General features: G+C 46.4%; 1 protein-coding gene across 2 annotated transcripts in view; it reads left to right on the top strand.

Moving 5' to 3' along the window:
- SFXN5 (sideroflexin 5) overlaps positions 1–17038 on the top strand; it is a 114003-nt gene that overhangs the window by 5065 nt on the left and 91900 nt on the right. For both annotated transcript variants that reach the window (XM_074341310.1, XM_010963686.3), the window contains exon 2: positions 5703–5771. In XM_074341310.1, coding sequence (XP_074197411.1) covers positions 5703–5771 — 69 coding nt within the window. The remainder of the gene's footprint in view (positions 1–5702; positions 5772–17038) is intronic.

The following is a 17038-nucleotide window of genomic DNA, read 5'->3' as shown; positions in this document are numbered from 1 at the left end:
AAATAAGGGCTAAAATGAAAGTGGCTTGCACTTGTAGTTATGTTTTAATCATCTGTGTCCTGTAGGCTAGAGGGTGACTGTTTCGCAGGGCTGGTCCTGGAGCTTGTTGGTGCTGTGGGCAGGGTCTACGCCTTCTAGTCCAGTGGCTCCCAACCCCTGCTGCACTTGTATCACCTGGGCAGGTTTTTAAACAGATGCTGATCCCTGGGGCCCTCTCCAGGCCAATAGACTTCAAATCCTTGGATGTAAAGCCTGGTGTTAAGAATAGCAGGTGATTCAGCATGCAGCCTGGTTGAGGACTGCTGAGCTGGTCCAATCTTTCTGCCTCTGGGTTTACAGTTTCAGCAAGTATTTTATTCCTAATCCAGAAGATTTAGAGGTCTGTGTACAGCCGGGCTGTCTGCTTCTTTTCAGGCCTTTAGGCTCAGTGGCAGCCCCCAAGGCCTGCCCTCCCGCTCTGCTATCCCTGGGCGTGGAGTCTGGAGTCTGGGAGGCAGCCTGCCCTGAGCCCCTGCTGAGAATCAGCTGACTCACCTTTCTTGTGAAGGGAAAGGGAAGAAATTACATGGCTGTCTAGTTCTTCCAGAGAAGAAAAAGGGAAGGCAAAACATCCACCGACTGTCTGATGGGGTAAAGGTGGGGGCTGAATTTTGGAGGGAAAAAAGGCCAGACGTGTTAAAATTTCATTGAGAAAATAAAAGCTAATCAGGCTGAGAAAGCAGAAAGCTTCCCCACCGTGCATCAGGCCAGGACAGTGGACACAGGAGGGCAGCTACCAGGATGCAGCGTTCCTCCCTTGGGCCTGCTCAGTCATGAGAATCAGATGTCTTAGTTAAAGGTTTTAGCGCTTTTCCAAATCTGGGAGGGTGCGAGAATCCAGGTTCATAAACAAATTTCTCTTGAATATATTTAAGTCTCCAGAGGCCTGTTCTGCCTGTTTCCCCAGAGCACAGAGCGCCTCGTTCCTGATCTCTGCCCTGACTTCCTTTCCGGGTGTGTTGAAGGCCAACGGCTGCAGTGGCTCATGGGTCAATCCTTGTAGGACCAGGTGGCAAGTGACCTTCTTTAGCTGCCAGTAGGAATGAATCATCTCCCTTTTCATTGGTGAGTCTATGTCACTTTGACTCGGAGAATCATCCCAAATGCAGAGCTTCAAATGAGGAGTTTCTGGACACCCAATGCCACTTTATCTTAACTTTATAGTTTCCAAGAAATAAGACCTTACGTCTACTTCCCAGTCCAGACACGTGGACCTCCTTCCCCAAAGCCCTGCTTTACTTTGAGCCTGTTAATGCACCACTTCATTTAAATGTTATTCTACCTTTCCCCTCAAATTTTTCCCTTTGACAAAGTGCCTCATAGTTCCTTTACTGTGTGGCCTCCCTCACTGCAGTGAGTCAGCCTGACTTTATCCCTGGTTGGGGGGCGGCCTGAAGCTGATGGGGTTAGGACATCATCATGTGTGCTTAGCATTTCCAACTTAGAACCCTATTCTTGAATCTCAGGCATACATTTTTAAATGTCTCTTGAAAAGTCACATCCGGACGGCCCTTTAAGTGTACATGGCCGATACAGAACTTTTCTTTTCCCCTCCACTGAGTCATCATGCTTCTTGCTTTCCTTATCCTGGTTAATAAGCATTAGCGTCCGACTAGAAATCTAGGCATTACCACGACTGTGTTCTTCCTCAATCCCCCGGTCCATCGACTTTGTTCTACTGCCAGGACCTAGCACAGCCTTAGACACACAGTAGGTCTGCAGCAGCTATGAATGAATGAATAAACCGCAGGAGTCTCGTGCAGTTTCTGACCTGAGCTTTCATGTCTTCGAGCTCTTGCTGACGCCCGTCTCTGCTTGGCAAACTCATCCATCCGCCCATCCCGGCTCCTCTAGGAAGCCTCCTGACTCACTAGGAAGAAGTAACCCGTGTCCCCACTGCACGTCATGATGCCTCAGTTAGCCAGTGGCCCCAGTGTTCTGTGATTAACTGTTTACCGTCTGTCTCTCCGGATGGTCTCAGCTCCCTGCGGGCTTGTTCTTCGCGGTCTTCCCTGAGTCCAGCGGGGGTTTGTAGATACCCATGGAGCGAAACGTTTTACCTAGGACCCTCTCCCAGGGGGCACTGGTGGAGAGTGACATGGAGGGCTGGCAGTGCTGGGACAGGATGAAGACCGTGACAGACCACAGGGCAAGTCAGAGGCTGCAAGGTGGCACTGGATCGTCTTTTTTTTTTTTTTTTTTTAATTTTTGTTTGTTTGTTTATTTTATTTAATTTATTTTGGGGGGATGTAATTAGGCTTATTTATTCATTTGTTTTAGTGGAGGTACTGGAGATTGAACCCAGGACCTCGTGCATGCTAAGCATACACTCTACCCCTGAGCTATACCCTCCCTGGCACTGGATCATCTTGAAGAAGCTGCTCCCCCAGTCCTTCCGGGGCCCTGAGCCCTGCCCCTGCTGGTCCTCCCTCTTCCCTCCTTGGGCCTCTAACTGCTGTATTCTTGTCCCGTTCAAATCCTCCCTTCCCTTCGAAGCCCAGCCCAGGCCCTCCCGCTCCAGGCAGCCTCCAGGCCATCGGTGCTCACCTGCCCACTCGCTCATTCAGCGCCTGGTTGTTTGTGGAGCCTCCTGTAGATGTAACTTGGGACCAGGAGCCAAGGAGGAGATGGAAAGAGCATCCAATAGCCCACATCCTTTAAGAGCTTATAATCGAGTAATATGCCAGATTGTATTTTAACTTAAATATATATTTTTAAAAATTGGAATATTTGTTTTGTTTTGGGGGGTGGTAGTTAGGTTTATTTCTTTATTTTTAATGGAGGTACTGGGGCTAGAACCCAGGACCCCATGCATGCTAGGCATGCACTCTCCCACTGAACTAAAACCTCCCCTAGAATATTCTTTATGTTACACATAATGCTGATTTTTTTTTTCATTTTAAAAGCAATGTAAAAGATAGGGAAATAAAAATCAACCATATGCCTATTACCCAGAGGTAATCTCTGTTAACATTTTAATATACTTTAATCTAGCTTTTTAAAAAGTATAATTTTTAACTTTCTCTTTTGAAACAGTTTCTGTCTCACAGAAAAGTAGCAAGAAGAATACAGAGGAATTCCATTTACCCTTTGCCCAGATCCCCCGGCTTTTAACATTTTGTCCCATTTCCTTTATCACTCCCTTTGTCTACAGGTGCTCATAAAGTCTGGAACCACAGCAAACATGACACCATCAAGGACATCTTCAGTCTGTAAATAGAACAATAGTACCTACATCTCCAGATTTGAGTGCCACCCTGTGTATTTACACATGTTACTTTTTCTCAACCATTTGAGAGTAGGCCATATTCATTTATTCCTTAATACTTCAGTGTATCCTTAAGAACAAGGGCATTCTCTTATGTTTCTGTCTTAGTCTGTTTGGGCTGTTATAACAAAAATACTATGGACTGGGTGCCTTGTAAACGACTGGAATGAGTTTCTCCTGGTTCTGAAGGCTGGGAAGTCCAAGGCTAAGGCACTGGCAGTCTGTCTGTGGAGGGCTGATTCCTGACCACAGATGGCCAACTTTTTGCTGTGTTCTTACCTGGTGGAAATGGCATAGGAGTTCTCTGGAGCCTCCGTAAGGGCATTAATGCCACTTGTGAGGGCTCTACCCTCATATATAATCACCTCCCAAAGGCACCCCCCTCTAAATACCATCACCTGGGGGCCGAGGATTTAACTTAGGAATTTTGAGGGGGCACATATTCAGTCTACAGCAGTAACCACAGTGCAGTTATTATGTTCAGTACTTTTATTAATCTACGATCCTGTTCCAGTTTTGTCCATTGTCTCAGTAATATCCTTGAGGGCATTTTCCCTTCCAGCTCGGGATTCAATCCAGGATCATGTGTTGTATTCAGTTGTCTTGTCTCTTTAGTCTCCTTTAATGTAAGACAGTTTCTCAGGCTTCCTTTGTCTTTGTGACAAGGACATATTTGGTGAGCAAGGCCAGTTTTTTTATGGAATGCTTGTCATCTTGGGTTTGTCTGATGTTTCGCACGGTTAGACTCAGTCTGTCCTGAGTACTATGTGAACCCTACTGGGAACTGCTCAGGGCATCGCATCTGGAGGCACACAGTGTCCATTTGCCCATCACTCGTCCTTTGAAGACTCCCCCACCGTTTTGGGGAGTGACACTTGGTTACTTTCTAGCACAACAACATGCGCTGGTCTCGTCCTGTCCTCTCGCTCCCCAAGCCGTGGAACCAGCCGCGTCTCTAAGGAGCCCTGGCTCGTTCTAGTGGACCAGGATCTGGGTGTCATCTTGTCCTCACTATCCATTTAACGTCCATCTAGCTCTATTATCTCCTGTCTATTAAGTTGGAATCATGCCGTTTATATGCATTTCACAAATCATCAGCAGTTTTGCATGTCACAAACATCTGAGAACATGATTTAAATGGCTGTGTAGTGTTCGATGATGTGAATGGATCATTCTTTCAAATGATTCTTTATAAATGACACAGCAGTGAGTGCCCTCAGCATTTTGCCCTGGACGTCTCTGATGGGCAGCACGCATAAGTGGGAAACCAGGTTAGGCCATCGGAGTTACAAGAGATCAGAGAAGCACTGTTCTAGTTAGGGATGTGCGGAAGCTTGATGGGTCTATGAAAGGCGGCTCCTCCAGGGGGTCGAGGTGGGGTTGGAGAGGCTGCTTCATGCACAGGTGCCTCATGAGCAGAGCAGAGAAACACAGGCGGCAGGGGGCCTGGTGTCGGCAGGGGGCCTTGAGGTGCCCCGGGGACTCTCCCACTGGCTTATTGGGAGGGGGAAGGAGCAGAAATTGGCTGCAGGGTCTGGTGTCCTAGTGAGCAAGGGAGAGAGTGCAGAGGCCGGGCCTGGAGAGCTGTGGGGCTCCAGGGAGGATCTGGGGCAGAGCCCCGAGTGGTGAGGCGTGAACCCCGAGCGTCTGCAGATTTCCGTTTTGTCCCCTAGCTCTGCGCCCTCTTTCCTCCCCTGGAGTTTGGTTTTGCCAAGCTGACTCTGGCCCTCGGGCAGAAGGCCCAGCAGTTGCTCTGTTTCCTGTCATTGTGCTCTAATGCCTGTTGTCTGTTTAGCACAAAGCCCTCCTTTTCCAAGGCCCCTGCTCTGGGGCAAGGCCGGGGGCTGAGGGCGGGGCGGGCTGGCCCCTTGTGCTGGGCCTCACAGCAGCAATGGGGCTCTGGGGGAAGGAAGGCCTGAGGGCTGGGGGCTGGGCACTACCGTGTGAGCTCTGCTTGTGGGGAGCTTTCCCTGGGGGCAGAGCCTGGGCTGGACTTTGGGGAGGGACCCTCCCTCACTAGCGGGTAAGCCAAGCAGGGAGGCTGGGAGAGGGCAGGGGCCCACGCCTCCCCTCCAGCCTGCGTACTCAGTGGTGCTCGGGAGTGCATCTCAGGGAACGGAGCAGAGAGGGAGAGAAATGAGAAGCACATTGAAGACACATTGGGACAATCACCGAGGGTCTTGATGGTCTGGATTGACTTTAGAAAAGCCCTTGGACCTGGAAAAGCTGCCCTTGGGTCACTGAGGAGTGAGGCCTTGTTGGCATTCATCACCCACATGGGGAGTCCTGGGGACTGGGGGACCCCGACAGTAAGGGTGAGCAGTGGGTGGGGTTCCCCAGTGTCTAGAGGATGGGGTACGGCAACTGATCTCTCCTCTCCCTCCCCTTTCTCCAGACATCCTTCTATGGTCGCTTCAGGCACTTCTTGGATATCATCGACCCCCGCACACTCTTTGTCACTGAGGTGAGTCACGGCTGTCCCTCTCAGTGGAGGCCCCTTGGCCTTCCTACCGTGTGACTTGAGAAGATCCGCGGGTCATCTGTGTGTGTGTGTTCCTAATAGACATTATCTCCTTCGTCTGGATCTCACAACATCCCTTCAAGGTAGATGTAGACGATTATTATTATTTCAAACTTCAATAAAATTATTACCAAGTACATGAATTATATGCTCATTACAAAATTTCAAACAGTACACGTGTGTTTAAGGAGAATCCTTTGTACACTCTCCCCACCCTCCTCTGATAGGTAATGTTGGGTTTTCTGAGGTATAATTTACCTTTCCTGTGGAAGCCATCCTATGAGTTTTGACAAACATTCAGTCAGGTGTCCACACTATATGGAAGATGTAGAACCTTTCTGTCACCCTAAGAGATTCCCTCATGCCCATTTATAATCAGTCTCCACCACCCCCTGCCGAGTCCCTGGCAACCATTCATCTGTTTTCTTTCCCTCCCGTTTTGCTGTTTCTAGAATTTGCTAGAATGCCGTATCAGTAGAGCCCTACAGGATGTAGCCTTGCGTGTCTGACTTCTTTCCCATCGCACAGTGCTTTTGAGATTCACCTGTGTTGTTGTACGTGTCAGGACTTCATCCCTCTTTATTGCTGAGTAGTATTCCATTGAAAGGATGTTCCAGAATTTGTTTATCCATCCACTTGTGGATGAACCCCTGGGCTGTTTCCACTTTTTTGGTTATTATGAATAAAACGGCTGTGTGCATTCTTTGTGTGGGTGTATGCTTTCATTTCCCTTGAATAACTTACTAGGGCTGGGGCTGCTGGCTCACGTGGTGTGGTAAGTATAGGTTTAACTTCCTAGGACACTGCCAAACTGTTGTTTGGAATTGCCGTACCTTTTACATGTTCATCCACAGTGTTCCACTGAGCTGCTCCGCATCCTCACCCACCCTTGATGCTGTCAAATTTAAATGTACTTGTTTCAGCCATCTCAGGAAGTGTGTCTTTATAGCCTTTATCCTGTACTTAGATTAGAGATGTGTACAGGAATGCATGCACACACAAAGTAGTAAGTATTTATTAAGCACTTTCTGTGAACAGGGCAGTGTCGTAAGCATTTTACATGTATTAGCTTATCAGATTAACTCAAAGCAACCCTACGAGGTAGATTCTATATGAGTTCCATTTTACAGATGAGGGAACAGCCAGACAGACAAGTTAAATCTCATGCACATGGTGCTGGCCAGTGATGGAGCCAGGGTATGAGCCAGGTAAGCTTGTATTCAGAACCTTTAATTTGGCCAGTTTGCGTTCCTGTTCGGGTAACTTGAGTTTAGGGAACTCTCCCAAGATTACTCAACTGGAAAAAGGCCTGAGCTCCTGCCCTGGGTCCCCACATACGCTGAGGCAAGTCGCTGAGCCCCTGAGTCAGCTCCCGGAGTGGGCAGCACGCTTCTCTGGGCTGAACGTTGGCTTGCTTCAGCTCTGGAATTGATCACCTCTGGGAGGGAGAAGAAGCACGAGGCCTGCTAGGTACCTGGGCCTAGAACCGTCCCCACTGTGCCCGGGAGAGCAGCCCAGTAGTGGGAAATGTGAGAACTACCCTGATGCGTGGTTTCCTACAGCATCTCAGGAAGGATGAAGGACTTGCATATTTACCTTGTTGTACCACCTCTTAAGGGCAAGGCTATTGGACTTCTGGGCCCTGTCTGGATTCTCCTAAGGGGTAATCAATGCGATTACATAAAAATTTTGTAGAGCATCAAACTAGGGAAACTGCTTACCTAGCCTAGGTTATGTGTCTTTCTAGAAAGTTCCAGAATGGAGCAAAACTGGATAGAGTTGCAGCATAAATCCCAATGTAAATGCCACCTATTTGACAGAGGAGGCAACAGAAGCCAGTGCTTATTTCAAAAGATAGAGGTGGACTTTGAGGCACGTTGAGAGATGGCGGAGGGAGCCTCGGGAGGTCAGAAGGTATTTCAGACTATCTCCCCAGATTGTCACTAGCAGGCAGGGCCTTCGGGGATGGATGGGCACCCACAGAGCAGCATGCCGCCTGTGTTAGGGGGCCCACACCCTCCCTCCTCTCCGGCACGCACTCCTCTCATTCCCAGACCGTTTCATTTTACTACTGTTTCCTGTACCACATCTTTTTCCTTCAGTTCTTGCATTTTGAAAGGCCCTGGCATCCTTGTACATCACTAAACCATCTTTTGCCTATTTCCCCACCAGTAAATTTAAAAATCTCATTCTTTTGTTTACCATTAATTGAAATGTCAAGGAAACTTAACTATTAACTGACTAGAAAGTAACCGATGTGGCAATAATTTTAGACCATTTTTCAAATTTCACGTTTCCTCGCCTCCTCAAGGATTCTCATAGGCTTCCTAGAAAGATCCACAAATCCTCTCCTTCCTGCATCCCAGTTGGGGGCTATTTCCAGTACTTCCTGCTGGCCTTTTGGAAATTGCCTGCTCACAGGAGACTTTCTAGGCCCCCCACCCAAAATCTGGAAGGCCCATGAGTGGGGCCCTTCAGGCCCTCAGTGGCTCTAGTCCAGGCAGGTGGCTTAGCAAGGCCATCTGCATGGAAGCAATGAGAAATTAGAGGCACCAAGAGGAAAGAGCCTCTTACCTGAGCCCCTCCCCAGTGAACCATGGTGCTACCAGGAGGGCCAGCTTTCCTTCTGCTGGGCGCAGTCCACAGACCTCAGCTCATGTCTACAAAACACTGTTTCTCTCCCAGTGCCCTTGGCCGGTGTCCTGGGAGGGAGGGTGGAGTTGTGGCTGCCCAAGTGGAGGAGATCTGGACAGGCCTGTTTGCTTGTGAGGGCTGGAGGATAGTGGAGGCCATGAGGAGGTAGCTCTGGAAGCCAGAGTTTCCTGAGGTGGAAAGATCCTGGGCAGTGTGAGCCATCCGGTGACCCGGTTCTGAGGGGCATTGGCTGAGTCGATGGACAGACTCATCTTGAGAGACTTTGGCAGCTACTTGTTTACAATTTATAACTGACCAAGCTTTAAAAAGATTGCGACCCTTGTATGTGTAATGAGGTGGAGTAAATTTTATTCACCGTAATTTCTCTTAGGAAGAAGGCTGTCTTTGTTCTAAGAATTTCTTGAGTAAGGCTTCAGAGAAGGAGGTTGGGCTGCTTGGCAGAATGAGAAGAATTGTGCTTTTTGAGCCTCCCAGGAGAAAGGAGAAAGAAGGAATAAGAGGGGAAAACATGGCAAGGAGAGCAAGTAGCCACAGTGAACTGAGAGGCCAGTGGCTGGAGGCTTCTTTGACATTGGTCATACATGCTTGTTAAAGTTGTTGACAATTTGCACTATTGTCCACTCCCCCATTATTCCTGTGACACTGTCATAAAATCTGCCTGGTTCATGGAATCCCTGCAAGGGTAGGTTCTTTGGGGGGATCCTGTGGTGCTGTGAGTCTACTGTTAGGGTACAGTGTGTGCAGGATTGGGCCTGAGGAAGGAGCCCACGGGCAGAAGCCCCGGCTTTGTGCTTCTACCTAGGTCACGGAATTAGATCTAGATCTCTAAGGGCAAGGCTGTACCAACTGACACCCAAGTTACTTTTAATTATGAACCAAAGATGAAAGGGATTTGCTATTCCGAATTCAGCAGTTATTTAAGGGAATGACTGGTTGACAGATTATCATCCTGAAGGGCATAGAAAAGAAATGGAAACAGTGTTAATAACACCAGCTCATTACTAGTATTGGTGTAGTCATCTGAAACTATTTGGGGTGTTACATAAGTCAGAATAAGTAATTACACTGATGTTGGGGACTCGGGTTCTCACCATGGGAGTAGGGAGGTACAAAAATGGAGCAGAGGAAAAGACAAAGAACTGTGCGATGTATTTGACTTGAAGGTATTAATATGAACTCATGATTTACACACACACACTTATATTTCCCAGTTTGCTGGTTCTGTTTACTGAAAGGGCCTAGAAGCAATGACAGTCCAGTAACCATAAACACACTTAGCACTCAGATCTTGGTTTCTAAATACCACGACTTACTAAAAGGACCTGGGGCTTCTTGGAGAGATGCCCAAAGCTGCACCTGAGGCAAAGAGAGTTGCTACAGAAAGTAAGAAAGTGTTCATAGAATGATGGCGACACAGGAGGTGGCCGAGTCCCACGGGCCACATTTGGGACAAGTTAAGCATTAAGAAGAATAAAAGCAATGGATTATAATACATTGAAGAAGAAGAATCCATGAGTTGGTAGTAGAACTAAAAATGTGGGAGAGAGGAGCTCTTCTTCACAGAGGAATGTCAGCTAGTGTTTAAGGAAATAACCACGGTGTAATTCTCAGTGAGATAACTGATTCTGACTAGGATCATCAATGGATGCTAAAGTAAAAGGTTGCTGTGAAACAGGATATTCTTATGCTTTCAAGTAAGTATCACTCCCAAAAATTACTTAGCAATTACAAAGGGGAAAATGTACCTTTACAATGGAGAGCTTGGATGAAAAATACTGATATTGTGTGCCTCTTGATGTGATTTTGGTAGTAATCTCTAAATGCTGGAATATATGAAAGTCTAAAAAAGAAAATAAAAACTGCCCATTGTCTCATCTATAAGAAATAATCGCAATTAACATTCTGGTTTATGTATATGTACAAAATTAGGGTGGTTTGTATAATGTGTGTATATACATGTGTCTATATTTAGCTCTGTCTCTGTACAGATGGTCCCCAACTTAAGATGGTTCAATTTACAATTTATGGACTTTACAATGGTGTGAAAGCACTACACATTCAGTAGAAACCACACTTCCAATTATAGATTTTGATCATATCCTGGGCTTTGATTGGTGGCACGATCCTTTCTCCTGAATGCTGGGCCACAGCAGCCACTGTTCCCAGTCAGCCACACGATCACGGGGCAAACCACTGTTACACTTCAAGCCATTCTGTACACATACAGCCATTCTGTTCTTCACTTTCAGTACAGTATTCAATGAATTACACGAGATATTCAACACCTGATTATAAACTAGCCTCTGTGCTAGATGTGTCGTACATATATTTAAAATCATATACAATATATGTATATATGACATATATATTTTCCATGTAGCATATCATGAGCATTTTTCCTTGTCATTAAATATTGTTTCAAAATGTGTTTAATAACTCATAGTAATTAATCATGTGCTTATTCTATAACTTAATCATTTTCTCTGTTGACCATGTGGGTGGCTTCAAGTCTTTTGCCTTTATAACAAATATTTCAATAAATACCCTTGTACATAAACCTCCCCATATTTCCCTTTATTTCCTTTGGATAAATTCCTAAAAGTGGAATTTCTGAATGAAAGACATTTTAAGGCTTTTGATTTATATTGTCAAGTTTCCCTGCCAATTGTACCAACCTGTACCAACCAAGATACTATCAGTTTATGCTCTCAATAGCAGTGAGTAAGGATGTCCATTTAAATGCATTCTAGACAGTATCAGATATTCTAATTTAAAAATCTTTAATGGAATTTTTAATTAAAAAATGCCCCAAAGTCAGTACCCTTGTACACTTCAGGTTTTTGCCCTTCCGCACACATTTTTGGCATACTTATTATGAACATGGGCTTTTTATTTGCTTTTTTCATCTATTTCTGTCTTTATAATTTTAGAAAATCAAGGTTTATTGTACAAATAACCATCCCTGTCAGACTTTTAGTTGTAACAGGTAGGTTGTTTGCAACCTTTTGCTTTCCTGCAAGAAATAGTCTCAGGCATATTGTTTTTCACTTCTGCTAAATTTATTTTTTAGAAAAAATTCCCAAGAGTAAGGTATCCAGGCTGGTGACCATGATCGTGTTTACAGTTCTTGGGATAATTGGACAGTTTTATTTTCTAAAGGGTTATACCACCACTTGTCATGCTGCCAGAATTATATCGGTTTACCTCACATCGGTGCCCTGAAGTCAGAGGTCAGCCACAGGGAAACAGAGCCTCTCTCCCCAGGTGTCCCTGGTTTCCCCTTCCCTCGGACCTGCCAGAGGATAGCTCATGGCTGATGGGCGCCAAGAACCAATCTCAGCGCATACAGATACCCCTGTGGGTCCAGGGACTGCTGGGAGGGAACAAGAAAGGGCTTAGGAAGGCCAAGGGAAGACTCCAGAAGGGCTTGAGACTGCCGCACATTAGCTTTAGCTTTGGACCCTAAGTCCCACACCTTGGGAGCCATAAAGGAACGATTCAGGCTGTGGTTGCAGACAAGGTAAGAATTGTACGGCCCTAAGGGGGTAGGGTAGAGCGCATGCTTAGCATTCAGGAGATCCTGGGTTCAATCCCCAGTACCTCCTCTAAAAACAAATAAACTTAATTACCTCTGCCCTGACAAAATAAAAATAATTAAATAACACAATAATAAATAAGTGAAATATTTTTTTTAAAAAGAAGGGGGAAAAAAAAAAAAAGAATGCAAGGCCCAGCCTGTGGCGTAGTCAAGACTGGCCCAGGCTAGAGCAAGCAGATGCTGAGTGATGATGGATGATATGACGTAACCTGCAAGCCCCGCCCCCTACCGCCAGTCCCGCCCCTTCCTGCGCTCCCCCGCCCAGCAGCCAGTTCTTTCTTTAGGGACCATCAACACTGCTCTCACTTTTTTTTAGTTCTACAAGCTTTGGGACCCCCAAACTTTTGACTTTGCTTGAAATGCTTGTGTTTCAGTTGTATCCATTTTGACTAAACTCCAGTTTCTGTGTTAGATTGGGCTTGGGTTTGAAAGAGAATAAAGAAGCTCCTTCCTTTTCTTACCTAGGAGGCCTGGCCCCAATAGGCATCAGCTTTGGCGGGCTGCCGGCAGTGCTGTGGTTTCTCTGGGAGACCACCTTTCTCTCAGTTACTGTCATGAAGACGAGAGGCTCTTCTGTGTTCATGTGGGTGGAAATGGCCCAGAGCTGGGACTGAGGGAACTTGGGGCTCCTAGGTACCACCCACCCACTCTGTGACCCTGGTACTGAAATGCCCTCCCCGCTGGGGCACCAAGTGTCTCAGAGAAAGAAATGCCTACAAGGTTCTGTGATGTACACACAGAGAGAAGTACTCTTATCCACATCCTGTGTGAACAGGACACCATCTCTTGGGATCCTGGGATTCTGTAAAACCAGCATCACCATCAAGGGACTCTGGCCTGCTGCTTTAGAACCTGGATCTCTATCCCTGACCACACCCACCACTTCCCCACAGCAGCCTCAGTCATTCATTTTTGTTAAATGCCGCTTATGTGTGGTGATGGGCTGGGGTACCCTGGGTTCTGCAAAGATACCTCAAACCAGTCCCCTGCACCCTGCACTTTGCAGTCTCTGACAGATAATATGGGCACATGGTGGTAGGGAGTCGGGGACCTCAGAGATGTGCAAGCCAAATGCTTGACTGCTCAGAGGAAAGAGGGAACATCTCTGGCAGATTTCTGGAGAAGATGGCCCTGAACCTTGAAGGATGGATGGGGATGGGGTTGGGGAGGAAGGGTGTCCTGATGAGGTGAACAGTTAGGGCAAGATCAGGAAGTGGGAACCTGCAGGGACCACCTGGAGAGTGGGTGGGTCCCTTTACCAGAAGAGGGGATGAAATATTTCCAGATGCTCCTCACATCCTGGCCACGTGCCATCACTCCCATCATATATTTAACATATTAAATATTATTATAATAAATTGAATATTTAAATCATTTTTACATCCTCCCTTGACCAAGCAGGGAATACACTCAGTTTGCATTTAGTTTGGGGTGGGCTATGATGTCCCCACCTTCCCCTTCAAAACAATTAGCTTTGCTTCTGATGACTTTCCCCATCTTTCTTTTTTGTACATTTCCTTCCTGTGTCCCACCGTCCCCATTCCTGTCCGGCATGATCTCCTGTCCTCTCTGCCCCACCCTAACACTCCATGCCTGCCCCTTTGCTTCCTTCTTCCTCTCAGGGCCTTGAGGTGGGACCCTCAGGCCAGGATTCTCCTCCGTTCAAATTCTCTGCTGCTGGAGCAGACCTCCCAGGGGCCTGTTTCCAGAGGTACCTTCTGGAGACCACACCCCATCATGTACAAGGAGAGATCCTTGCTGTGACACTTTCTGGCCTGCAAGCCAGAGGCAGGCAGACCAGTGTGGAGTCTGGGAAGCAGCAGCCTGGGCTGTCCCACCTCCCAGCCCAGCGCTCTGGCTCCCAGGGCTGCAGCCTTGACTCCAGGCCAGCTGGGCTCCTCTCTTTGCTTTCAAGGCCTGGCTGTCTGTGTATTCCTGGTTGAAAAAACTTCCTGCAAAGTTCACCCTGCCACCAGCCAACTTCCAGCTTTCCCCATCCCTCAAGGGCCCAGGGCTCTTCCGCCAAGCCTCACAATGCAGCAGGGTGAGTGGAGGGTTTAAAGCAGAGAGACCTTCCTATCCCTGAAAATGGCCCCCTTCTCTGCAGTGACAAGACCAGCCCCCACAACAGCCAGCCCTCAGGGATGTCTCAAGACAAGGGGCCTGAGGCCTTGCCTGCCTGGAGCCCTAACCCCTCAGCCTCTGACTGAGGGGGCCAGGCTGAGGCTTAGCAAGGCCCAGAGACAGAAAAATCACATCCTAGTTTCCCTCAGTGCTGCACTGGATTTGGTTCTTTCTCAGTTCATGCCAAGATCAGGGCTCTTTGGAACTTACTTTTGTGGCAGGAGGCCTCCCTTTGATGACCGTGTCAAATGAGATGGAATCTGGCCAGATTGTTAGAGGAACTCCGGACAATCCCTGGAGTGGGGAAATAATGAACACGGGCCATTCACGATTCAGGGTAGAAAGCAGAGCATTCATTGTCGGGGCAGAGGCTGTGGCCCGGAGGAAGCCGGCTTGGGCTGGGGGAGCTTGTCTCATTACTAGGAGGCTTTGTGGGGAGGGGGTTGCAGGGACAGTGAGGGTCTGACTACACTCCGGGTTCAAATACTAAACCACGCACTTTCTATCTGTGTGACCATAAGCAAGTTAAAACAAACGGCATGAAAAACAAATGTATTAAGTCAAAAAGGAAAATCACCCTCACTTTTGCAGTGGTTATCTCAGTGGTATGTTTACAGGTGGTTAAAAAAATTTTTATCAGTTTCCAGTTTTTCTGACATTTTCTCTAAACAGGATGGATTACTAATATAACGAGAAAAAACAAAAACACAAAGCTATCTCTACTTTTGGAAACAGATTCTGGGAAGGGACTCTGGAATTCAGGGATTAATATGCATACGTTTGAAAGGGGAGGGGCAGTCAGGCTGCTCCCAAAAAGACGTTGTCATGGCCCCAGACTGCCCTGGGTTAGACCAGCGCTGGCCACAGTTATCTCACACACAGGCCCGATGGGTTAGGGTGGCCCGGCTGCCTTGTCTGGGCTGGCAGTTAGTCCTGCTGTTACAGTATAGGAAGTGGCTGTTCATTTCCCATCCTATGAGACCTCAGTCAACCAGCTCAGCAAATGCCCCGGGGGCTGCCCTCCCTGGGGCTGCATCCTGTCTTTAGTCCAGGGGCTTCTGCTGAGGTCTTTCTGCACTCCTGTCCTCAACCAGCTTTCCGTTCCTCTAGAGGAGAGGTCCAAAAAAACTATTGCTGCAATTTATGTCAAAGAGTGAATTGCCTATCTTTTCCTCTATGAGTTTTATGGTATCTGGTTTTACATCTATGTCTTAAATCCTTTTTGAGTTTATTTTTGTATACGGTATTAGAGAATGTTCTAATTTCATTCTTTGATACAAATCCGTCCAGTTTTCCCAGCATCAATTATTGAAGAAACTTTACTCCATTGTATATTCTTGCCCCCTTTATCATAGATTCATTGAACGTAAGTGCATGGATTTGTTTCTGAGCTTTCTATCCTGTTCCATTGATCTATGTATCTGTTTTTTTTTTTTTTTTTTGGTGTCAGTACCCTACTGTTTTGATTACTATAGCTTTGTAGTATAGTCTGAAGGGGAAAAATCTTTTATTCTATGTTTAGAAAATATTACAAAATAACTGTTATGTGAAGACATAATCAAATGAAACCAAAAACGGTAGGGGAAAAATATTACAAAAGTATGTGAGATGGTTAGTTTTTAAAAATTTCATTATTTTCTGGATTTGAGGATTTTTTGCTGTTTGTTAGCTTAAACACTTTTTTAAATTTGGGGGATAATTTTAGATTTACAGAAAGTTGACAAATATAGTACAGAGAATTCTCATGTATTTGTAACCTAGATTCCACTAATGTTAACATTTTACAGGTAAATTGGTCCAAACTGAGAAACCAATATTTGGTACAATATCATTAACTAGACTGCAGACTTTATTCAGATTTCACCAGTTTTTCCATTAACATCATTTTTTCTGTCCCAAGTTCTAATCCAGGATCCCACATTGCATTTGGTCATTGTGTCTCCTTAGTTTCTTCCCATCTGTGATGTTTACTTGATCGTAATTCATTAAGTGACACATTTCCTTTGTATGATTTTCTGAATTTGTGTTATATTTAACAATATCAAATTTAAAACAAAAACAAAAGAATCATAATGGCTTCTCATTGCTCTTAGAATAAGGGCAACCATCCTTATCCTGGTGAGTGAGGCCCAAATGACCTGGTGCTAGCCCACCCCTACAGCCTCTCCCTGACTTATGATGGCCTAGTCAAGCTGGCCTCCTTTCTGTCTCTTGTATTTTAGCTTGCTCCTTCCTGCCACAGGGCCTTGGCACCTGCTTTTTCCTCTACCTGGCACACTCCTCTTTGCCAAGGTAACTCTTACTCTTCTGTTACTATCATTGCAGCATCCCTCATGCAGTCCAGCTTTGCCTGACCTCCCTAGCTGGGTAGAATCTCCTTACCACAGGCTCTCCTTGCTGTCCACAAGGGCAGTGCTACACTGGTTTGGGTGGCTATATGTTTTTATGTCTCTCTAGCTAGACCATAAGCTCCAAGACAGCAGGGACTACATCTCATATGGGCCTGGCTCATCTTTGCCCTCGGCTTCCTCCAGTGCCTGGCATGTAGTAGGTGCTCAGTACTATTTGTTGATTTCAGAAATGAACAAGAATCATAAAACAGGTTTTAAAGGTGGGGGGGAAGGGAGAGAGCAGAGGGAATTTCCACAGTGTCTGTAGCTTACTTATTCATTTTTCATAGAGATGGGGATGGAAATCAGTAGATACTGCTTGTGTGTGAAGTTGTCATTAAAATCTTCTTAGGAGGGTGGATCCTGGTAAACCAGAAGATAACCCTTTTATTTTTACTGGGCACCTGGATGGGTTCTGGATGAAGAAATTTGGCCCAGGAGCT

Source organism: Camelus bactrianus, chromosome 15, assembly GCF_048773025.1.
Source record: "Camelus bactrianus isolate YW-2024 breed Bactrian camel chromosome 15, ASM4877302v1, whole genome shotgun sequence".
Lineage (NCBI taxonomy): Eukaryota > Metazoa > Chordata > Mammalia > Artiodactyla > Camelidae > Camelus > Camelus bactrianus.
The sequence above is the reverse complement of the archived record's forward strand: the minus strand, read 5'-3'. Positions and strand labels throughout refer to the sequence as shown.